Below are 26,386 nucleotides of genomic sequence, written 5' to 3' on the forward strand. Positions count from 1 at the left end.
CTGCGGGCCGCCCGTTGCCCATCCCTAGTTTCAATTCTTGCCTTGTTTCCTAGTAGCATGAGCACCACATCTTGTTGGGCGTACTCGTGAATCTCGGTCAGCCAAGCCTGGAGATAAAACAGAGAATGGACAAGAAACATTCAGTTCATCTTCAGACAGAAACCCGCAACTGAATTGACCTCTTATTTGAATACCCTTCATCAGACCAGCATGCTGAGCGTGTCCTTAAGTGTCTTGCCCCTCACATTGCACTTTTCGAAATGGCCAGCCAACGATCAATCTGGCTTGTTTTTGGGAGCGCTTGCACAACTGTCTGTGCGCCTTGACACAAATGCTAAACTTGTAATTAAACCCGATGATGTCCTTTTGTCTCTTAGAAGGAGTGTGAGCAGGTTACATCCAGCCAGAGGCCATTCTAAATGGCAAGAGGTGAGCCCACACTGTTACCAGTGGAGGGCAAAGGTTAACACTGCATGGTTGGTAATGGGGAGTTAAAAAAAGAGATCTGTGGTTGTAAAAAAACAAACAAACAAATAAAACAAAGAAAAATATGGAAACAGCATTGCAAAATTTGGGATATTAATAATCCTGTCAACAGGAATACCTCCAGGGCAAGGGATGACAGAGGAGGGAGGAGCTAAAAAAAGTGCTGATTTGCTTGGATATAATAAACACTATATCATCCCCCAACCTTCTGTTTAGGATCACCGCATCTCCTCAGCATGAACAAAATCTCCTTGAATTGACAGCTTCTCTCATACATGCTGATGCCACATGGCATGTAATGAGATCATAGAGCTGTTTTTAGCACACCCTCGCTTCTTCCTCAGCTCACTTCATATATATGCCACCATTGATTTCATGATTAGATAACTATTATCTCGCTATGGTGGCTGAGTGATGATGTTTGCCTTAATGCAACTTGCATGAAAACAAATAACATTCCAATAAGTATTATTATAAGACAAGTGCTTAGTGTCAGCAGAACAAAAAAAAAAATTGAAAGAAAAATTTAATGAATATAAATGCAACAAAAATAAGCCAAAATGGTAATTGGAGGCAAACATTATTCTGGTTTCAACAAGATTAATATGATGTTTCAAAGTAATTAGAATATCTATCAGTGGCTTGGCTCAAGTGACTGGCCTGTGCTCATATTTTATTCAAGAGCGGCACTTTTAACAAATGTTCAGTGAAACAAACAAAACAAGCATATATTATACATATGGAGTGGGTGTCATTCACTTCTGACAAGCATTAAAAAAGTTCTTATATTGTTAGCCTCCTGGCTCAAATTGCCAAGTAACTTTTTAAGTTACTGTCAGATTATCAAGTATCAAAGTGATTGCTAAAAATGGTGTTTATTCTTTATGTCTGTGTAGACAATCATAGTCATCTGTAGTCTGTAGTTACTGAATTGAGGAAACTAAGTTCTTTTTCTCTGTTTCTGGAAACTTTCAAATGGGGGGTTAGTGACTGCGCTCAATTGATGCTGCACGGTCCTTCCTCACTACAAAATGTAATACCAACAACGGCTAGAGGCAGCGCCAAAAAGCATATCTCCATCCAAACAATCCAAATAATGAATGAACTGTTAAAGAATAAACTAAATCAGTTCCATAACATCATTTTTTCGGGTGCAACCCATGCGGCCCGGTACTAGTTGATCCATGTACTGGTACCGAACCAGGGACTGACGGTTGTGGACCTCTGATATGTGATGTTGATTGTGCAATTAAACAAATGTATATTTTCTAATTGTCATTTTCAATACCATACTTTCGGACTATACAGCGCATTTAAAACCCTTTAAAAAAACAAACAAACAAAAAATGATAGTGGGGAACATGCTTATATGAGGTTTATGTATTTAAAATGATTAACGGAAGGCTGTGGTGAGATGTATACTTTACTATTACCGTATTTTTCAAACGATAATGCACAACGAGTCATAAGGGGAAATTTCAATGCACAAGGACTTTTGTGTGTGTGTGTGTGTGTATATATATATATATATATATATATATATATATATATATATATATATATATATATATATATATATATATATATATAATTTTATTATATTATTTATTTTTCTTAGAAAACTTAAAAGAACGTTAAACTTCAGCTGAGTATCCTGCAGTTCCACCTGTGTTCTATATCTTTCTGGGGGATTGGCTGAGAGTGACTGAAAGCTTTGATCAGAGTATCAGAGGAGAGAAGACAGAACACGAGAAGAAAATAGTCTGATATTACCCACAGGAGCTGGAAGAAAAAGTAGGACTTTTCCCATGAGAGGAGCTTGAAGCTTTGCGACAGTGACGCAGTTTGATAGACAAAACATTCACGCTGTGGCCTGGCTAGAACAAAATGTACAGTACCATCGAAAGACATACTCATGTGGGGTACGCGCTTACTGATAAATAAGCATTTATCCTCCCTTCCGTTTAAACCTGGCCAGGGCCAGAGCCAGGATATTGTTCCCTCTTTTTTTGTGGTGGTAAGCAACATTTTATATAGAAAAGCTTCATTAAAATCTTCTTGCGTAAGGCATCATCAAAAAGAACAACAGAAAAAAACCAGCACTGACGGCTTCGTAAGCAGATTTAGAGGCACTGGCAAAGCTCGTGATGCACGTCTGGATGACTGATGGGCTTTGAAAATCTGCATTCGGACAAGTATTACAAAGGATCACTTGCAGATTTACTTAATTTTTTGACAGAATCCTGTTTATCTTAGGCCAAAAAAGAAAAATAAAGTTTTAGAAGGTTTTAGAGTACCGTGCCTTTAAAAAGACTGTAATATGGACTCTTCAAACCAGTGTCTTTTTGTGTCCATCACGACTTTTATGTTGGACATCTTATAATAGATCTGCCTACCAAATATCACGTTGATTCAGAAAAGCAAAGCATCCTCTCTGACATGGGTGCATCTACACAGGCAACCCAATGCCCCGTCACAAAAGACTTGCAAGAAAATACTGAATAGCGCCTTCCATTCAATATCCACGGACTGAATGTGTGTATACAAACTGTCTGATGAAATAGGGAAAATGTTAAAAACAGGGACTGTGGGGAAAAGGCTGAAATGACATTTGACAGTCTCTGCTTGTTAGGCACCCTCTCTTCAATGTGCTACGTACATTGAATGTGAGACCAAAAGAACGACAGATAGCCAGTTTCTGCCTCCCACATTCTCTTTTATATTTTCAGGGACATGACTATATATAGTGACTATTCAAATGTCTTAGCACACCACAACCTGTTGGTTCCAGAGACTCGATTTCAGAGGCTTGTATAGACAGGAGTTTATAAAAGTTATAAAAAGTGGGACACAAAGAGTAAATCCCAGGATGTAAAGGGTTTAGATGACTAAAAGATACAGATGCAATGCAGATACAAAAATCGGCGAGGACAGCAGCTCTTTACATATCGTCAGGGTTTGTTCACGATCACTGGACTTTGGATTTTCTTTGCAAAGAGCAGTACAAGCAAACATTCTTCTAAAGAACCCCGATGAGATAAAAAGAGCTGCTACCGTTGCCGACACTTTGCCCCTTTGTGGGATAGGGGCTTGAAAGACCTCACGAAAAATAGAGTGGCAACAGAAGACGCTCTAATATGGACCGCATCACAATAATCACTCAGGATAACCTTTTCAAGGGATCCAATATTCTGGCATTTGCTGACTTTGATTGAAAGAAAGAGACTAGAAGATTCCCTTGAATTAATGTTTTTCAGATGTTGTCTCTCAGACAAATATTCTCGCACATATTATGCGGAGGGTGCAAAGCCATTGAAACCAAGTGCAAACAGGGTGAAGCTTTAGGCATTTTGGTACCCAAGGCACTCAATTTACTCAAATTACTGTTTTATTCCGCTATCTTTAAAACTAAAACTGTCATCAAACCAGGCTTATATTTTTTGTCAAGGAAGAATGACTGTTTGAATCCAATTGGTTCAGTTCTTTGTCACCAGATTCCATTTACTGGAGGGATGTTGGCAAGTTCCAATGATTGAATGGGCCAGGAAAATATCAGCGTTTGTAATCCCAGATGGATTATTTGCATATCGTGAGATGTCTTTCGGGTTGAGAAATGCTTGTGCTACCTTTCATTTTTTTGTGTGGTTGGGTGATATTGAGGTCCACATTTCTTCTGTACAATATTCTTTTGCTTTTCGCAGTTGGTGATTCTGAATTTTAAAGTTAAGGTTGATTTTTTTATCATCTTCTATCAATTGTATTTGGCAGACAATAATGCACATCTGATTATAAGGCAACTTTCAATGATCAATTATATATATATATATATATATATATATATATATATATATATTTTTTTTTTCTCAGGGGTAGTTATTTCACACATTTTTGCTGGTTTGTAGACGCCCTATGCCCCCTTCCGTCATCGTCAGTCCATCATTTTGTTCAAGCCGAACCAAAACTCGTCGCTCCCTCGTTTTATTTTACCCAAGCTCACGTGATTCCTTCGTCACCACCAAAAGTGGACATTTTACAATTTTTCTGGCCCATCTTTTGTTATTCCTTGGCAAAATGGGAATCTGTCAGTGACTGACCAACGCACAGACCATCAGTCTCAATGGTCTGCCAATTTTAGGGAATTCCTATGTATACACCACACCAAACTATAAGGCTCATTGGATTATCAAGTGCATTACCCCATTTTAAACAAACCAAATCAGCACAAATCACTTCAATTATAGAATAATATCCTAAGAGGGTATTTTTGGTCATATATAATAATTTGTCAACATATGTAAAGCTGTCGAGCGGCTGTTAAGATGGAAACTAGTGTGTTGTTCAGTTGATGTCGTCACTGCCCCTTGAGCCAGAGGTGTCGTGATTAAATCAGCCTATGTAACACAGCTTGGAATTAACTGAAATTAGATCAATTACTCAAAAATGCCTGAAAAGGGAGGGAACTCTTACTAGCCTGACAAGTTCATTATTTCGGCTGCGGCCCATGCGGTCTGGCATAAATTTATCCACAGACCGGTACCGAGCTGCAGACCGGTGGTTGGGGACCTCTGCAATCAATAGTCTACGATTCTCTTTCTTTTGGTCATTTTTTACTTTTCTTTTAGTTTGGAGGATATGTCAATGCGATGGACCCAAAAGTTGAGAAAAAAAATTACTCCACATATTGATTTATTTGTGCATTCTCTAAGAGAGACTAAAAAGAAGTCTGCACTAATATAAAGTGCATAGATGATGGTGTGACATGAGGTGGCAAAGCTTCTAGTGCAAATTGAGACAAATTACAAGATAGATATCAATTTAATGGCAAAAGTCCAAGGGCCAAAACAGCCCCAAAAATCCAAATGTCCAATACAATCATTCCTCTTGGTTACGTTCAGTATATACCCAATCTGTCTTGTTATGACGGAAATCAAATATGCGGCGCTAATGAATGCTTTTGGCTCTTATTACCTTCATCGTTTATCATGAAATGTGTTTGTCACAAACCCCACCAACAAAAACAGTTGCTCAATGTCTGCAGTTCTCAAAATATCTTTACTTTATAACCCAGTGAGCCTTATAACGAACGGTTTTCACCCTTAATACATTTTCAAAAGAGACCTGTTTATTGACCATTATAGTCCAAAAAATACTCTACCAGGTATGATATTTTTAGGCCGATCTAAAAGATTCTGTGATAGTGCTCAAAATAAAGATCTACATTTAATGGAAAATCCAGTTAAGGCTTATTATGGATCCACAGACACACCGTTCTAAGGTAAAATATATAATAAACTTCAGTCCTTCATTCAAACTTTTGATATGAGAACACTGTGTGACTGTCCCTTAAAAGATTGTCGAAGACGACTATTAATTCCAAAGATGTGACGGCACGAAAACTCATTTATTCATGCTAGCGTTTGACTCCGACTTACTGGTGGTGACTAATGAGGACACGCGTCTGACTTGAAACATTCCATCAAAGATGGAGAACAGCCCAGCAGGGGTCACCTTCACCCTCATTTTACCCGCTGACTGACTGATGCATAATGCAGACAGGTGTGCTTTAGACACACACACATATATATATATATATATATATATATATATATATATATATATATATATATATATATATATATATATATATATATATATATATATATATATATATATATATATATATATATATATATATATATATATATATATATATATATATATGTTGCAATGATTGAGACAAGTGTGATGGTGATACAAATTCAACTTACCTGAATGTTGTCAAATGATGTTTTGTTGGTGACGTCGTAGAGAAGAAGCAAAGCTAAAATACAGATGTACCAGCAAAATCAACATGATTAAATGCTATAATTCATTTCATCACAAAATTGCAAAACTGAATAATGAGGCCCCTCCACATTTATATAAAATATAAATGTTCCAATTATCGGAAAATGACATCCTAAAAGTCACTCTAAAATAATTTGGAATTACACATTCAAACTGAAGGGATTATTCATATTAATGACTTTTAAATAACTTAACTACTTTATTTGGGACCAGAAAGAAATGGAAGAATTCTTTGGAAGAATGTATCAAAGTCTAGCAATTTCATCTCACCGTGGGCGTCGCGGTAGTAAGCGTGGGTGACACTGCGGAACCTCTCCTGGCCGGCCGTGTCCCAAATCTGCAGAGTGAGGAGACTGATAAGGAATTTTTGTGTCTACCTTAAATTGACTTTTTCTATTTGTGCAGTGTGCATTCAAATTCAGTTGGTGATAAGCCTACATTGAGTGGAGCTGGTGAAATTGCTTATTTGCCATTGACGTTGGCCAAAATGCTGACATCTCCAGTGACATCATTTCAGTTGATGTGCAAAATTGAACTAACTCCAATCACGTAACACTGAACGTTTTTGTTTTTTTTTGTCCTAGGAAGTGACAGAATTACTGTACGTAATGTTCCCTCTACTGTAACCATGCATACAGTACAGTATTTATTTATATTTGTTCACTTTCTATTCAAGCTTGCCCACACACGGGGCGTGCTGTTAACTGTTAAATTAAAACGAGGGGGGGATGGGGGAAAAAACAACAACTCTGTTTTCTGAAGTGATGGAGAGCCAATTAAAGTGCATAACAGAGCGCTCGCCCACACACACATACAGCCCTCCTTCAGCCACCAAACAATATCATTCAGTTGATGACTTGCTGCTGAAAATTTCGAGCTTGTACAACAATGGCGCGGTCATCCAAATGAGTGGTAGTTTTCCGTAAAATTAGGGAAAAGAACTTAACTAATTATCATTAGGGACCTTTGTGTAACATGTAAACTGTAGTAAATCGTTGATGAACAGCATTTTAATGTTGTGATTATTTTCAGTTTAACCAGCGCTTCTCCATTACATTTTGCTCACCCCCCCCCCCAAGAAAAAGAAACCCTTTCATGTCCCCCAATTGCCGTGCTTACTATGAATAAGATTACAGGTCACAGGTTAGTCTAAAACAGAAAACAAACAGGTGCCTCAAAGTGCCTAAAATAAAATAAAAATTATGTCAATCTTTAAAAAAACTTCGCATCCACACCCATGTCGGCATCGCCTCGCGTCCCACTAAGGGGGTACCCGCCCGTCTTGAGGGACATTAGAATGTCTTAATATGTTAAATGAAAACTTAAATATTTAAATAACTCCCTATAATTTTATTATAAAAAAGTACTGAGCTGTTAAAATTTTACTGGTCTTTGCTTTAATTTAAAACAAAAGTTGCAGTGTTCCAATGTCTGATAAAGTTACAGGTAACTGAAAATTTAAGCAAATAGTTACCTGAAATTCAAACAGCTAAAAATGTATTTTCTGCTGTCGGATTTTTTGTAAATTAAAAAAAAAAAGTCTGATTCTGGTATTTTCCCAAAATGCTGAAAATCAATGCCAATAATCAGCCCGGCCGATAATCGGTCTGTCCCAGCCAGGTTAATAACACTTGAAGCAACAGATAATTGACAGGACTCATCAAAACATGAAGACTTGACAATATAATATTCACAGGTATGTATTATTGCTTGGCTCCGTTTTGTATTGAAAGCTCAGCTGGCCATGTTGGATCACTCCGGGTGACCGCAAAGCGGCCGCCATGATTCATTCCTTCCCCCTGCGTGAGCCGTTGAATGTTCCCAAAGTTGATTGGCTGTCGCGACGCGAAACGCGGAAAAAGAAAAAAAAAAACTTCACGCGAAAGGCAAAATTTCGCTTTTCGCTTCTCCATTCCGTCCATCGCGTCGCCTGACGTGCATTCGCGCCCAGTCACGCGAACTCCATTGACTACAATACAAAACTCTCGGCTTTTTCGACAAGCTGGACGATAAACCGCAGGACTCAAATCATGATGAAAAACTCGCGGCTTATAGTCCGTAAAATACGGTATATATATATTTTTTAGAAGGACTGGAATGGGTTAATAGCATTCCATTTATTTAAATGGGATTTCCATGAGGAGCCACATACTGCTTTACCAAATTTTGTTTTATATTTGACTGACAGTTCTCTATTAACCCAATGTAATGACACCATGTTTCAGATGATGGTCCAAATCAAAAGGTCTTACCTGCAGCTTCACCTTGAGTCCGTCAATACTGAGGACTTTATTCTGGAAACGAGAGCGAAAGAAATCATTAATATGAGCCGGCGCGCTCCCGCCCGTAATGAATAATGCATGTCTTCATCTACCGTTGGCCCGGCTTGATGAGGCCTGGCCTTCCCCTACCCGGCCCTCCCCGGAGGATTGACCCGTTCTCCCCAGTAAGGAGGAGACAATCCTCTTCTGTGAGTGAAGCTTAGACCAGCTTTTTGGGTCGGAGGTGAGCTCGGTCCCGAGAGGAGACGCCTCGAAGGTCAAACAACATAATCGCAAATTGACTTGATCCATAACTTGTGAGCTGGATCAGAGCTTTGCCATTACCTGCTTGTGTGCTCTCGGACCTAATTTCCTTGATGGAGTCCATCAAAGTAGGAGACCTTGATATTGCTCCTAAATACCTGCTTTAAACTGGTCATGCGTCCAGTTCTGTTTCAATAAGTGAAACTGGTGTCTAGGGCTGTAAGTTTTTCTCACTATCCGTAAGAAAGTCTGGGCCGGATCTGTTTTGTGTGTGGGTGGGTGTTATTGGGGGGTTGGGTGGGTGGGGGGGGGGCATGAAGGTACTACATGATATTTTAACAGTGTTTCTGCAGATATCAGCAAATTTAATTGAATTCTTTCTAATGTCAGGACTGAGACAGTACATTAGTTTTCTTTTGAAATTAAAAGCAAATTACCGTATTTTACGCACTATAAGGCCCACCTAAAAACCTTAATTTATTTTAAAAGCTGATGGTGTGCCTTATCATCAGGTGTGCCTTATATATGGATCAATATTGAGATTGGGATTCGTAGACGAGGAATGAACTGATAATTTAGATGGATGCGTGGACATTTTGTTCATGATATCAGTGAATAGTAAAGAGTTGAGAATGTGTAGTGGTATCGGTAAAAAAAAAAAAAAAATACTGATCATCTAAAAGTGTATGCCTTAAGTTTCATTATGGATGCACATTGTCAATAGTGATGCAATTTTCAGCAGATGAGCCTTAAATAATGATTTTACCCAATCTAACTTCTGGAGTTTTTGAATGAAATTCATCCTGGGATAAAACTAGAGCTGGATCTGAAGTTCCAAAGTATCAAATCAGACATGGATGGCACCGTGTATTCTTTTAAATTTTGGTGAGTTTGTCTGTACCCTTAATATTCACTTCAGGCTACTTAAAAAATGGCTAGCATTTAGCTATGTTGCGGCACCCCAAAATGTGATTAATTTAATGAAAGTATAATACAAGTGAACTCACAGTTTCCCAAATAACATAATGTAGTGAATTAATTTGTCCCAAGTGATCAAATTGTCCTTTATAAACTGTAGATGGAATATTTTAAAGCCACTTTCGTGGTTGCTGGTCTGCTCAGGGGTGCCGCTGCAGCATCCAGATTTGATAAAATCGATTTGTAAATCAATTCCAAAGAGAATAATTCTTGAGTTCCCCTCCAGACACTCCTTCTATTGATATATATTTTTAATACATCTCCAGAAAGAGGCTGACTTATGCCTATTAAACAGGGCAGTGTAGCAAAAATGAGGAATGACTTCACCAAAGGCTACTCTATTTTTATTTTAGTCATTCAGTCCTTTATTCTTCCATTTTCCATAGGCCAGTTGGGCTACAGGTGAATTGCAGCCTCATTCCACCTGACTTGGGGCGACAGATGTGCTGAACCCCTGATTGGTTGCCAGCTAATTATAGGACACATACAGTATAAATCATGGTTGTCAAACATACGGCCCGCGGTCCAGATCTGGCTCGCAAGGAAGTTTAATCCGGTCCACAAGATGATTTTGCGAAGCATTAAAAAAATGAATAGATTTTCCTCCATGTGGCTTCTTAGCTAAAATGACTTTGATCCCAATCGTATTGCCAAACAACCATTCACACCTATGGACGATTTAATTTTCAATGAGGGAGCCGGCTATCGCTAGCTATTTAACTCGCCATGTTCAGTGTCTAAATCGTTAGCTTGCTAGCTGTGTAGTTAGGATTAAATCTTTCTTTTTCATGGGGGAAAGTGATTTGAAAGTACAACAAATCAAATGTCGAGCAGCCTCTTGAAACATTAAGACTGTAAAAACAAGGTTTGACGGTCTGTTCGTGACAACACGGTCAATGTCGAATCGTTCAAGGCGGCTTACGTCACATGCTGCCACGGCAACAAACGTATTCTGCGAGGCACTTGTCTTCCCTCGTGTGATGTTCAACCTTGATAAGAGACGGCTAAAAAGCGAAGAAGCCGTGTGCTCGCGCTCCGTGCGGCGCATGTGATCATAGTCAGGCCTGCAGATAAAATAAAATCTCATAGGTAGTCTCCAAAAAGCGCTGTTGTTGTTGCCACTGAGATAAAACTTGTGTACATGGGTCCTTGATGAATATGGATGAGCAGAGCCAAGAAGTTAAAGAAAATATCAAATTTGGAACCAAATGAGGAATGCAAAAGAAAAGTGTTTTAGAATCGATTATCGTAGCATGCCGTGCTAATGCTAATATTAGTCGTGTTCTTTCAAAAACTGACACCCTTCTCAATAGAACATGCAGCAATACACACGTGACGCTAGGTCGCATTTCCATTGGCATTTTCCATGGCCTGTACGAGTCCCCATGAAGACGTGCTTGCGCAACGTTGGCGCCGTGGCGCTGTTTTGTGACCAAGTGCAGCGTTGACTCATGTTGCAGACTGCATAACAAGCTGTTAGAAGGAACTCTAACATTTCTTCTCACTTTCTTTTTTTTTATGCACTGTGTGTGTCCCTATAAGACCTTTTACCATAATTGCGTGCACAAAATAATTTAAACATTTATTAAATGGTTTTTTATATGTTATGGGAAAAATGATAGTTAATCAATGCCTTTCTTTATGTAAGAGCTTTTTCACAATTTCTTTTTTATTTATTTTTTCCAAACACAAAAATACAAATGATCATAAGAAAAAATCAGTACAGCAAAGTATGCCTCATGCAATGACGTGTGACAAATACTAGCTCTCTGCACACTGTTTACTTGAAACCATAAACTGGAAAAAATAAACATAAAATTTATTAAAACAGTTTTTTTTTCCAGATTTTCTCGATGCAAAGCATATAAACATCTACTCGGAGCTGATCACGTACGTTCGCATTAGAATGACAATGTTTTTCGGTTGTACACATTTGCTTCTTTCTACTTTTTCATCTTATTTCTTGTCACTCTTTCGTGTGCTTTACAAACGTTCACTTAGCCATCCTTTCCAGACCTTGCTTAAATATTAATGCTTGGTGACATTAGGCTAGCAGGGCGCCAAGCTGCTTTCCATTAATTACACACAAATGAGCACCTGTCGGACACACATTTAAAAAGCACAAACACAAACATTTTTAAACCTTTATCACACTGACTGTGAATGTATATATAGCATATATGTGTATATATTTGTATACATTGATGTATATGTATACGTGTGTGTATGTATTTGTTTATACTGTGTGTGTGTGTAAAATATATATATATATATATATATATATATATATATATATATATATATATATATATATATATATATATATATATATATATATATATATATATATATATATATATATATATATTATATATGTCACATGTTGACAAAACCATTCACACCTCATGCGTCGGTAACTAATGGGCACTTGTTTCAGAACATTATATGTGAGCCATCATCGTGAGAATACAAAAGACAAGAGGGTGGCTAAGGAGAGCTACATAACAGCGAGCGACGGTGGGCGTAAAGCTCAACAAGCGCATGTCAAGAGGTGATTCATCGCCAAGGACGGACTGGCTCATGACTAACGCGAAAGGAAACGGACTCATTTGCTTTGCACATGTTTCAATGCTGAGGTCGTACTGATTTGCAGATCATTCGTCCGCTGAGCTGTCGGCAGCGCCAACTGACCGACCGCAACGGGAGGTTGTCATCGGGGTCTAATAGTGAAGTGCTGAAGCCACAGGGGATGTGGGGCTCTGATGGATTGCAAGTCTTTCCAGGAAATGTGATTGGTTCCCTATTATAGTGGTTAGAGGTTTGATCAATTTTTACAGTGGTGTGCTGATAGAACAAAGATCATCTGCGTTTATGTGGCACCACAGGATGCTCAAAAATTAGATGTAACGTAGATGTAATATATTGTAAGATGCACATTTGTGGAGGACACACCCTTAATTCTGGGGTAAAATTCTGTCACTTTGGTGACCATGGAAAAACTATAGCATAACAGATTAATCTCATCTTTTGTAAATTCTTCATATATTCTTATGTTCATATCCGTAAGTTTTATATTTGTTATGGGTTACATTTGTTTCAGATTTCCCACCTCATCAATGTAACGTTAAATGTGCTAGAATCACTTGTTTTTCCTTTTCCTCGCAATGCAGCTTGAGTTCATCTTGATTTAAACATCTGAAGTTGTGCACTATCCATGTTCCACCAAGTTTATGATTATGTGAGTATTCCAAAAGACGGCAATTGTCAAGACGAGGCATGGCAAGTGGAGGTGAGTAAGGTGGGGGACCCAAAAAATGTGGGAAGGAGCTGGGAGGAAATGTGCTCAAAAACAAATGGTTTAATAATTCTTGAACAAAAATCCAACAAAGGCAAAACAGAAACGCAAACCGGACTAACGAGAAGCGCTTGGCTACTACTTGCCCTCGCCTTTCACCCCTGGTTCAAATAATCACGTCATCAGCAAGCCCTGTGGTAACGAACAACTTATGACATTTGCAAGCCTTTCAATCACTTCATTGAGTGGCTTAGCCTGACTACCATAAGGCAAAGTTCTTGCTATGCATCGTGGGACTTGTAGTTGACAAGGAAAGCTTTTATTTTGCTACAGGGAGGCGTTTTATTTCATGCAATGGATACAATTTTATCTACATATTTTCAAAATCGGCAGCATTGAATAGCTATTAACATTTTTTTTTTCTCCTCACAAAATGAAAATCCTTCAAAAGAAAATAGCCTTAGAATATAAGTGGTGGACTGTATAGATAGAACAAAGCTTTACCATTTTGCCATTTTGAATTGAGTGAGGCCGACAAATAACAGACCAACATCTCCGTGAGGAGACACTGACCAGTAGTAGACTAGCAGTGTAGTGACGCGTTGCATGGAGGCAGAAAATAAGGGCAATTACCTAAAAACGTTTCCTGCAGATTCAGACAAAACAACACAAATACAGCCAACCCCCTAGGGTCATGACAGTTGTTTTTGTCAGGATAAATACCGTTAAGAGGGGACGAAAACACTCAGTATTCCACGTCACAACATGAAAAAAACGTAAGCCAGGGACTCTATGTGTATATATATATATATGTGTATATATATATATATATATATATATATATATATGTGTGTGTGTGTGTGTGTCTGTGTAAATGTGCATATGGAATGATAGAGCTTTGGCCACTGAACATTTTGAGTGGTTGAAAGTAAAAATATATTTACATTTGATGATGTTATGACCCTTTCAAAGTCAGCCCAAGTTGGGTGATAATAAGGCCAGGTTAGTGTAAAATCCCCAGACACCGAGGGCTTAATCAGGATTAGCATTATCTTTGCTTTACTACCTCTGGCAAATCAGCCAGTTCCCAAATCATTTCCATTTTCTCCTTAAGATAATGATTCTGTAATTGGGCAATTGAGTCCCAGGATGCACTGAAATATTAATTGCCCACACAGTCATGACCTCCCATATCCCCAACGACGCATCCCGAGACATTTTTTTTTTATCAAGTATTTCCAATGAGCGTCCTCTGGGTGCATATTGCTTACTATCATGTCAAGGCACCGTTATTGACCAAAGCATGATAGAAGTGCTCAGCTTCAATCTGAAATACAGTATAAGCCACAGAGGACACATCCTTTGCTTAACTTGCCCCCCACCATACATACTAAGTATGGCCAAAAATAACTTCAGAAGAGAGGGAAATTATCATAAAAGGGGCTGACAGTTATTCATGAAACTCTTCGCATGTACATAATAAGTTAGAAATGTGTTTGTATGTATTGTTGTTGTCATTCCACCACTGGTGTTTATTTCACCCTCAGCTTTTTATTCATGTTGTTCTTTTTTTTTTTGCTTCATAAATTGCTACTGACTACTGTTTAAATTTACCTATGGATGTAAAAACAGTATTTACCTTTTCATTTGCCATTTTTCTATTTACAACTGTTTATCATTATTATTAATTATTCATGTGCTGGAGTCATTCAATACACGCTGCTATCCACTTGGCTACTATAAAATCACAATTTGCCCATTGCGGCAATTTTACACCTTATTCTGTTCAATTGCATAACTGTGAATGCTAAATTAAGAGGAGCTATTTCACATTTTGCTCACACAGTTCAAAGTAGCGCAGGGAGGGAAGGCGGTCCCCCGGGTCAAGGCCGGTTGTGCATGTCAATGCGAGAGGCTGACGCTTAAATTCACTCACATTGTCAAGTATTGCAAGTGAAGAAAATGCTTCACATGAAACATTACAGGTTTTTATGGAAAACACTTACCTTGATTTTCCTAATACAAAGACTGTATTTGCTGTGCCACAATGTACAACAATGTAGCTATTGCAGGTTTAATATTGTCCAGTTTAAAAAAAAAAAGATTAGTTATTTCCTGCTCTTGCTACCCACAATGCTATAAACAAATCCATGTGCTTTGCTCTAATTTCTGTTAGAGTGACAGCTACCCTACGAGCCACCCTACTACTGTGTATCAAAAGCTTTCCGAAAGATTTAACTGATTTCTTAAATCAGAATGCTAATGCTAACAACGCTAACTGCAACACAACGTTCTTCACTTACTTTAGGAGCTTTGATCTTAGAGAGAGGATCCTGTGCATTTTTAATGAGTTTGAACTGATTTCATCATTGTGGAGTCAGAATGCTAATGCTAATAGCCATGCTAAACAGCGCAACATGCTACTCTTACTTTCAGTGCTTTGATCATATATACAGTATAGATAGATAGATAGATAGATAGATAGATAGATAGATAGATAGATAGATAGATAGATAGATAGATAGATAGATAGATAGATAGATAGATAGATAGATAGATAGATAGATAGATAGATAGATAGATAGATAGATAGATAGATAGATAGATAGATAGATAGATAGGTCAACCTTCACTTATCTGATTTTCCACTACATATTCATCAGTAGTAGGTATTTAACCATCATAGGCTTGATTAGTACAATTTACAGATTACTGCTATACTTTTCATCACATAATTTTTAAATAAAGGAATACATTTACTTTTACCACAAATTTGCAAAACTGCAAATCTGTGCTAATGTTTAACTTTTTCTCAGGAGGATCTGTTTTGCTAGCTATTACTGCTGACCAAGAGGACAAAACTTACTTATGTACGGTATATAAAAAAAAAATCAATTAAAACCATCGTTTTATTCTAAGTGAATGATAACAAGGTTGCGTGATGTACGGTGAGACATTCAAGTAAGGCTAACTATTTTATAAAAATATGAAAATTAGAAGAGAGGACATACTGTTACTTTAGCTATTCTTTTTATAAACTGTTGATGTAAATTTTGTTATTCTTCTTCTACCATGCCAAAAAGGTTATGCTAACATGGTGCACATTTGAACACATACAGAAAATGCAGTAAATATCATAATCACGATTAAAATTCGATTAATTGTGCACCCCTATTGTATATGCTTAATTCAAATACAGTACAGTCATTTCTCCACGGCATTTTTATTTTCTGTCCCCGCAGACACTCACGTGATAATATTGTTTATAACCGTCTAATAATTGATGTCTAAAAGTGCTCAAAATTTGTATGGTATACTATTAAAAATATAATGCAGAAAGTTGAGTTTATCATGTTGGCTTCTCCTTTGACAAACACTCCCTTTTCTTTTACGGCTTCTTTGCAAAATGAATTCCCCCCCTTCGATGGAATGGATGGATTTCCAAGATTGTTTATTTTCAAGGATGGTGGAGCAACAGCCCAACTCTAAAAGTGCTGTGTAAAAATTAGACTGCAATATCTATCACATTTCGGCATGGTTGCGTTTGACTGTTTTCTTGCAATGCGAGGAAGGAAAATGGGTGGTTACATAAGAGTCCCCCAGAGTGGCTGTCTGTCACTGGAGGTGAGAAGCGCTGCTCTTCACGATAACAGAGGAATGGTAATCAATGCATCAAGGGGACTGGGATTAAAGTATTTTTCAAGGAGATTGTTTGTTTTTTTTAACCCTCATTCAGTTTTTATTTACTTTCTTAATCTTTTACTCCGGAGGACATCTATCGTAAAACCCTGGTGGAAGCATGACACAAATGGCCACTTAAACTGAAAGCAATATTCTTTTTTCTTGTTTTTTAATGCAAATAGCATTTGGGAGTCATTAGGTTTATCATACCTTGCTCTTATTTTTAACACCAGCATTTTTGTTGCACAGGAACATTATTTTTTTGCACAGGAAATGCAAATGTTTGCCCCTGAGCAAATGACATTCAAACAGCACACTTTGAGTTTGGGGAACTATTGTGTGTGTGTGGCGGCGTGGGGTGGGGGTGGGGGGTGGGGGCGTGCGATGGAGGGGGCAGACAGAAGAATGACACACAAAACGCAACTATGATGGATTGAAACTCACGTAGCGTTGAAAATGGAAACATTTTCTGACAGTTTCTGTGCAACACACTGAAATGTTGTTGCTGATTTGTTTATTTGGAGCCTAACTTGTTTGAATTTCTCCCCCCAAATTTTAATTACTCAACTAGTGGTTCTCAAATGGTAGTATGCTAAGGCACAATGTGTGCATGAGATTTTACTGCAAATTTAATTTAATTCCTCTTGATTCTACATTTTTACTGCAAATTTAATTTAATTCCTCTTGATTCTACATTTTCTTTTCAGGTTAAGAGCAAATTAATTAGAACATGAAGTAGCTTATTGCCCACTTGTGTTTTTGTGAGTCTTTTTTCAAACATTATATATATTTTTTTGTTTTACTACACTTTATAAGGATGCACATTGATCATAGATACGTAATATTCCGGCAGGCGATCCAGAAATAAAACAGTTTATGTTACACTGTCTATATTTTTACTGTTACAAGAACAGCACTTTTTTAACACGATGTGGTTTCCTTCAGAAATTAATTAATCCAGCACCAAGACACTCATGTTCATTCACATTTTCTGAGCACACAGAATCACAAAAATAATGCTGAAAAAACGTCTATAATGTTCAAGAATGAAGTCGTAAAGTTTTTAGTATCATCCAAAGTTGCTAGAAGTCATCATAATAAAGTCAGAAAGATACAAGTGCATTCTTTGATCCACGAAAAACCCTGAAAGTGCTAATGGATTATTGGTGCTTTCACTGGAAGAAAAAAAAAAAAATCCCACAGGTCCATTTTAGGTTCAAATGACAGACAAGACTCTCCCACGCGTTTGCTACATGACCCTGACCTGTTATGACTCATAAACATCTCTGCCAAGTGAAATACTCTGATGGAAAATGCCAGCGTGCACGGATGAATAGAGGGAATTAATTGAAGCCAGTCCTCTAGATATCTGATGGTAAACAAACCAAAAAAAAAGAGCATGAAGCGTCCGCCATTCAGTTTTATGCCCCGAGTGCACTCGCTATCGACATAAAACCTCTCATACGTGTCGTGACCTCGTGATTGAAGCATAAAAGTAGACACGGTGTGCTTGGCAATCAGCTTTGGCCCCGCGGTCAGCCGATGTCACCTGCCTACCTGCGTCGCCGTGGCAACAGGACACCTGCCTGCTCTATTTTTCCAATTCTTCTGAATTACACTTTAACATCTTTGATAATTTTTTTCCCTTTCTCCCAATAATCAGAGTAAAACATGTAAACACAATTATTGAAAGAATCACGAGTTTATCATAAAATTCTTGTAATATAAAGAAAATAATTTAGGACTGAGATTTCTGATGCTTGCTCAACTAGATGTTGCAATTCCTGCAGAGTTTGTGAGAGAATACTGAAAGTTGAATGAAAAAAAAGGATGTGGAATGCTTTGGAATCATGGAATATAATAGAATGATTTTGAATTATATGGAAAGGTATTCGACGATATAGAATTATGAAAAATTGCTTTTGTTTCATGGAAACATGTATGAACCAAATAAGTTCAACGATTAAAGTTGAAATCTTAATAATTGGTCGAACAAAAGCATTAGAATTTTGTGATTTACTTTGATAAAAAGAAAATTGTAGTGCTAAAGATGAGCTGAACACTTTAAATCTGAAATGTGAGAATCAGTTGAAAAATTGTGAATTTTCAAGCAAGTAATATCCGAATACTTTGCTTTAAATTGGAAATTTGAGATTTGAGTAAAAGAATTATAGCGGGGTATGAGCTAAACTGTTTGATGTTGGAAAAGTTTGAATCGGTCCAAAAGTGGTAATCAGAGGTAACAAAACAAAAACGATTAACATTTAGCACTTTGAAAAAAAATACTTTGAATCAGTCACAAAATAAAAGTAATGCTATCTGAAATATTAAATGTGTCATAGGAAATTCTAGCAATTTTGTAGGTATAAAATGTAAAATTATTTGAAAATGTCAGATTTTTTATGAGAAAATAACTGAAGGTAAGAATGAGTTGAAAAACACAGAAGTAGTTGAATGACCAAAAAAACTAGAATTGTAGGAATGCTGAAAGTCATTGCCAAGGTGAATTGAAAGAGCTGAATAGTTTGAATTTTGAATGGAATATTTTTTAAGGTCATTCGGAATGAATCATGATTTTGGGGTTGAAAAATGCTAACTTATGAGAACACTACGAAAGACAGGAGTGAGGAAATTAATACCTTGGGAAACGTGAATTTTTGGAACATGTTGGAATTGGTCAATTGTCTCACTGGGAGCCAATCATGTGTCTTGTATGAGAGCCTGCGTATGTGCCCCTTGAGTTGATTGACAGATTGACTTTTTTTTTTGTCATTGCAGAAAAAAATCTCTGCAATATTTTGTATCCAGTTGTATGTTTCCAGTTCCTTCCTTTCCATCTACTCCTTAATATGCTCGGAATGTAACTCTATTCATTTATTAGTGGTTCATTATTACTGCCCTCATTGCTCTATTTCTGTTTTTTTATTTTTTGTTTTATTGCCTACTTTATTATTTGCTCGATTGTGTAACGTAGTCTGCTCGGGAAATTGAATTTCATTGTGTAGTGTTACTATGCATATGAGAATAAAACTCTTGAATCTTAATCATTTAATACATGTCCTGCAGTAATATTTGCCTTAAATATGTAAAGTATAAATACTTTTCACATTTCAAAAAATCTGGTACCCACATACACATGCATAAAAGTTCCGTCTGGGAGATGGTACTTAACAGTTTTTCACTTATCGCAGGGGGGTTTCAGTCCCCATTAACTGCAAAAACTCGGGATTACTATATGTTCCGTTTTTTGGCATTTCACCTCATCAAACTCGACATGCTGTAAAACACGTCCATTTATTTTATTATTTACAAACAATTACAATTAAAAGCGGCTTGTGTTTGTCGTAATGCGGCGCCCATGCTGAAACTTCAAAAAAAAAGCCCAGATGACAACAAACGAGCTCACTGTGGCTTTGAAGTGAAAAGCCAGACAAATCCCAAGAAGATGCTCGCCTGTATGGAAAAAAAAAAAAAAAAAGAAGCTTATTTCCTCCCTATGAAAATAACTTAATCTGGATGGCTCACTCCAGTAAAAAGACTCATCCGGAGTGGAGGGGGCTTCTGTGCACCACAACACAAAAACTGTACTGTATGTCCTCAGCGATTTAATTACCCTAATTAGCTCAACACCAATATTTACAAGCCTGTTAATTGCCGCACGTGCACACAAAAAAGTAAGTTGATTTTTTTTCTTCCAAAAACTGAAACCAAGCAGAAGCAAATCGGAGCCCTGAGGAAGGATGAATATATTCACGTCACGTCATTTGGAGTAATTGAATCATGGAGCAATCTGCCGTAAAAGCAGCACAAAGAGGATGACTTTTGGGATTGTTTTTGTCATTCACTAAAAGTAAAAAAAAAAAGAAAAAAAAAGAAGCAAAAGATGACAAATGAAGGCCTGACCCTTTGAAGACACTTGCACGGAAAGCTTTCTTAACTCATTCAATGCCAGGGACGTATTTTCACATTTTTTGTAAGAGTCTGTACATTCAATCCCACATACTTATGTATCAATTTAATATTTAAGTATCTGGAAATTATTGTCCTTAATATACTTAAGTAAAGATGTAATACTTAGGGATCTCAGATTTAATATCCGGACTTTTAAAAAACGTGAAAATATGTCCCTGGCATTGAATGAGTTAAATACTTCCGTGAACTCAACCAGTAATGCTTGAAAGCCAAAAACAAAGGTTTAAATTGAAAAAAATCATAACTATCACATTACTGATAATGGATTACTAGTTTAGGATGCTAATGAAATAGAATGCACAGGTTTTCAACTATAATAAACCTTAAACTTATGGTTATACAGTACGCCTCCATGAGCCACGGAAATATGATTTAATGATAATATATAGGTTAGCTTTATTGTTACCACAATAATAAATTTGTTGTTTTTTTTAAACCTGCAAAGCAAGCCAACTGAACCTTTAACAATTTGATAGACTATTTGGTCAATTTATTTTTAGTTACACCAATGCTTTTTAATCACCTTGACACTTTGATCCCTTGCAGGTGGTAAAATAAAAAAGTCCAGGTATATTGAGCCAGTAAATAATCCTCAGTAAGGCACAGAAATATTGGTTGTTCTTCACAGAGGATAAAGAATACATGGTATGAGTTTTGTTATACATCACTCGTATCTCAAGGTACTGCTGTATAAGGGTTTTTTTTTTTTTTAAGTTAGGCTTGTCACCACTAAAATTATTATTATTTTTTTTGGATACCTTGACACTTGCTGGTATTAAAATATAATAGTAAGTCAAAACTCCTGAGCTAGTCAAAACTCCTCAGTGAGCCGCAGAAGTATAAGTCGTTCTTCACAGAGGATGAATAATATAAACTATGACTTTCATTACATATATACATCCCCAAACCTCACTTGTATCTCAAGGCACTGCTGTGAGGTTTAGGTGTCGCCACCATTATAAATCAGTGTTTTTCAAAGTGTGATGTGCCGCAGCATTCTACAAAAGACAATTCAAAAGAAATGTTGTTTATTAACCTGCAAAGCTAGCTAAGTGTGGGCAGTGAAATACAAACAAACTCTGGCTATGTTTACCTGCAAATCTAGCTAATTTAGCCTCTCAATTTTGGTGGGCTATGTCAGCATTCCACAAAAGAGAGTATATCAAGTTAATTTTGGGGGTACATGACATTTTAACACCAGTACTGCAAGTATCTGCAAATCTAATTCAGAATTTTGCAATGCTGTGATTGGAAATGTACAGTTTTCTTTTCAAATAAAGAGCAAAGCAATTAAAACATGACGCTTTTTTTTTTTTGTTAAATTGTGTAAGAGCTACACCTTTGCAAAAAAGCTGTATACCTTCATTTTGTTGCATCAATTCTCCGACAGACTACCAATAAATGAAACAAATGATGTTACATGGGAATTTGGTTGAAAACATTTTTTTCATAGAAGTTACATTGTTGAAAAAAGATTGAGAACCGCCGGACTATATGGTGGTCAATGCATTTCTGGTCACAGTTTTTCTTTTTTTTTTTTTTTTTTTTTTGACCAAGCTAGCTCGAGCCATAGGTGGAATCATTTAGAATCACATGACTGATTGCAACCAATAAGAGGACAGACGTGTGTCTTGCCAACCTGCCACACGGGACCATTAAACTGGCACACGAAGCGTGTCGGACTAATTTAAGAAATCAATACAGGCCGCTAATAAGGCTGGACTGAGACTTGAAATCCCGCTGGTGCATCTGGCCTTGTTTTATCAATCCTGAAGGCAGGCAGGTGTGCGCGGAGGCGCGGAACACGTGTGTGGGGGCGGGGTCGTACCCGGAAGTCGATGCCCACTGTGGAGATGAAGCTGCCGGCCAAGAAAGCGCCGTCCTTGAAGCGCACCAGCAGGCAGGTTTTGCCCACACCCGAGTCTCCGACCAGCATCACCTGCACACCAACACCACGTAGCTTTCACATTTATTCCCTTTTAGATTTCTCGGGGGCCACGGACGGTCGACTCAAAAGATGCCACACTCTTTTCCAATTCTCTTTATCTGCGCCTATAAATAGTCGACTTTTATGTGCGGATGCTTTCAAGTCTCTGCTGGTGTCTCGTTAGTAGAGAGGCACATAAAAATAAAATGAAGAACTACATGGGCGATCGTGTGGAATTGACAGTGGAGCAAGTTATCGACGCTACCTTAAAAGATGTCACGCTATTATTTCATTCATCGTACGAAATTAGCATTTAATCAATGCCTTAGAAATGGAAAAAAAAAACATTTGTTAGCTTTAGCTTTAAAAACACATGGGATGTGGACTCTAATCCCTGCTAACAACTCAAGCTAAACTCATCTCTGCGCGGTGAAGATATCCAGGAAGTAATCTGTGATTTCATAGTTTTATTTTTTTTAAAGTCATTATCCAGTATTGCTTTAAAAACACATATGGTGAGGAATCTAACATCCGCTAACAATCCAGGCTAAACTCATCTCTGTGATGTGAATATTTCCAGGAAGTGCTCTGTGATATGGTTTTCTATTTTTACACTCATTCCCTAGTATTGCTTTAAAAACACGTGGGGTGTGGATCCTAATCACCACTAACAACCCAGGCTACACTAATCTCTGCACTGTGAATATTTGCATGAAGTGCACTGTGATTTCATAGTTTTCTATATTTAAATTCATTCAGAAGAAATGACAGCTATAGACATCAAGGGTCAATTTTTAATGGGCTAGCAGTTTACTCATTCATTGCCATTGATAGCAGTGAATGGGTTCAAACATTTGTGGAAATTGCCCAAGATAGCGGGAAAGTACTACTTTTATCTGAATTAAGCTCCTCCATGTACTTAAATATATGTACTGTAATTTCTTGTCACCACAATGTTGTAAGAAGGTGGCAAAAAACTACTTTTGTCTAAATGAAGCTCCTCAATTTCTTTTAGCACAGGCCCGCAGACTAGTATGCTTAGAAATAGCAGCAATGCTCTACTTTTGTCCAAAAAAAAAGATTCTACTGAGTTCACAATAGTTCCTATTATGGATGTTCGATATCACTTTTTTCAGATCAATATCAGTATAAGTACTCAATTCTTGAGGAGTCACCGACGGATACTAAGTACCGATACCACATATACGTCTGATGCTGAAGATTTCTTGAAAAACATGATAACTTCAGACAGACCCATATGTGAATATCAATTGTCTAATTTTCTCATTTCTAAAGCCTGATCGTAAATTGGGTTATTATGATATCAGCTGTCATCGCATTAAATTAAGGCTGGTACATCAATACCAATACCTGGTATTTGCCCACACTTACTTGCACTGCTTTTATGACTCAAATCATTTCACAATAATTTCCTCGCAGCAGAGCAAGATTTTAATTCAAGTTTCAACTCAAAACACCTCAACATAAAGTTTCCGGACCTCAGATTGCCACAAAATGGTGGCTAAGCACAACTTTATTCGAAATGAAGCTCTACTACTGATTCCAACATAGTTTCTTGTCTTTCTTTATTGAATCAAATCATAGCGCTTAACTCACAGGCACAGAAGGCCGTTTGGCCACTGCTGGAAGCAGATGGAATGTTTTCCCATGGAATACGGTGACTTTTTTTTTTTCTTTATGTGTGTTACTCGGGCGACCGCACGCATCAGGGTCAGGACGCTGTGCACGCTCGCAAGCGTGCGGCGTGTGTTGATTGTGTGCGTTATCAGGCAGCGGGCCCCTCTCCGCGTTATCGATCGTCTATTGACACAGCTGGTCGTGGGAGCCAGTGCTGCTGTGTAATGAATAAAAGGTGCTTGCTTAAAAAAAAAAAAAAAAAAAAAAAAAAAAAAGGCTTGCAAAACAAGAGTGGCACAAGTCACTGGGCACAATAGGAACATAATAAAAGCGTCAAATAAATGCATACTGAGGAATTACAGGTACATTGATAATTACAGATCTGATGACATTTATACCTAAGCAACTTATGACTTACAAATAATAAATGTTTAATAACATACAAGAAGAAAAACAATGCAAATGTTTATATTGATCACAAAATTATTATCATAAGCTGTGCAAAATGAAATAAAAAATAACAAAAATTCACAATTAATAAAATCATAAATATGAAAAAAAATCACATAGTGTTTAATGTTCATACAATGGATAATGATATAAACATTTATTTTTGCCAGGTCAAAAGTGTTCACTTTTTCAGTACTCACCGATACCAAGAACCGACACTTCTGATCATTTAAATTTTAAAATTCCATTTAGCACAATGGCAAAAATTGTAAATGTCAGAATTATCAATAATAAGAGACTGGAGAAAAGCCAAGACTCTGAGTCAAAAATGATCTTTTCCAAAAGAGGGAGAGAGCACCAAGGTTTTATGGTGTTCTCGGGCTCTCCTTTTCATTTTATGACAAAGATTACAAAGAAGGCGGTTACAATTTTTCCATCAGTAAATAAATGACTTTTATTTTTTATGTAAATGATGATTCACGGATGTCACCAAAGTATAGCGCCAACTACTGCTGAGGAGGACTTACTCTATCAGATTTTCCCTTGAGTATCGGTGGCTGGTATCTGCAACCTTCTAGAGTACCTAATATCTTAATATAAAGCCAGTATCGATTTTATACTGATACCTGCTATCGGTTCTCTCCCATCCCCAAGATTATAATTCAAACAAACAATTACGATGACAAAAAAGTAAGCCTTGCATCAAATAATAATGACATAATCCAATGTGTAATTGTGTGCACTAATAACTATCATCAACTGAACTGATTTGGAATCGATAAACAGCAAATGGTGCAAAAGTGTTTCTGACATTCAGTCCCTCTGATGTAAATAGAGTTTACAAGATTATAAAACATCATCAAGTGTACCTTAAAGGCGATGTCGTAAAACTCGCTGCTGTTGCTGATGGGGGGTCCGCTGGGATGGACCACCCCGTTCAGGTGCACCATGGCCGGGCTGCTCCTCGCACCTTTGCCACTGCCTTTCCCGGAGGGGCTGCCCGTGCCTTTGCCCCTGGCAGCCTTCTTGCGAGACATGCCCTCCGAATCACACAAACAACGCAAAAACTTCAATAGTCTTGAAAGGGAGGCAAAAGTTGAAGAAAACAAGCCCTCCCAAAAAGAAGGAATAGACTTTGTGATTGTGCTGGGTTTAAAAGATCCAGCTGGATGTCCAAAATGTGTCTTCTTGTTCCTCGTCGCAGGAGCTTTTTGCTCCACGGTGAGCAACACAAACACGCGCGCGCACTGCTGATGCAAGCGGACGCAGATTCGGCAGGAACGGTAATAACGCGATAGAGGGCGCCGTTTCTCCACACTGGGGAGCTGTCGAGTTCTCTCACGGCAACATGTGATTTCAATAATGCTCCACTAGAGAGCGACAAGTCAATACCTTTACAACGTAATGAGTTACGGTCTTTTGAACCAACTTTCACGTTTTTGTTTTCCTCCTAATTCACCAGTACTTTTTAAACTATTCTGTCATGACCATTTTTACATTTTTTTTTTAAATTTTCAACCAACTCATCACGTTTCTGTCTGTTGAAGCTGTATATTATTTACCCTAACCATGTTTATTTTAAAGTAA

General features: G+C 37.5%; 1 protein-coding gene across 1 annotated transcript in view; it reads right to left on the reverse strand.

The window, feature by feature from the left end:
* LOC148410274 (ras-related protein Rab-26-like) overlaps positions 1-26,069 on the reverse strand; it is a 28,927-nt gene extending 2,858 nt beyond the window's left edge. Inside the window, exons 1-6 of the mRNA XM_088436271.1 lie at positions 25,669-26,069; positions 22,613-22,723; positions 8,586-8,627; positions 6,604-6,670; positions 6,255-6,307; positions 42-107 (exon numbers count right to left, since the gene is read on the reverse strand). Of these exons, the coding sequence (XP_088292397.1) occupies positions 42-107; positions 6,255-6,307; positions 6,604-6,670; positions 8,586-8,627; positions 22,613-22,723; positions 25,669-25,836 (507 nt within the window). The 5' untranslated portion in view covers positions 25,837-26,069. The remainder of the gene's footprint in view (positions 1-41; positions 108-6,254; positions 6,308-6,603; positions 6,671-8,585; positions 8,628-22,612; positions 22,724-25,668) is intronic.
* Positions 26,070-26,386: the final 317 nt, after the last annotated feature.

The sequence above is a fragment of the Hippichthys cyanospilos genome, chromosome 16, assembly GCF_059441005.1.
Source record: "Hippichthys cyanospilos isolate Australia breed blue-spotted pipefish chromosome 16, RoL_Hcya_1.0, whole genome shotgun sequence".
In the NCBI taxonomy this organism is placed as follows: Eukaryota; Metazoa; Chordata; class Actinopteri; order Syngnathiformes; family Syngnathidae; genus Hippichthys; species Hippichthys cyanospilos.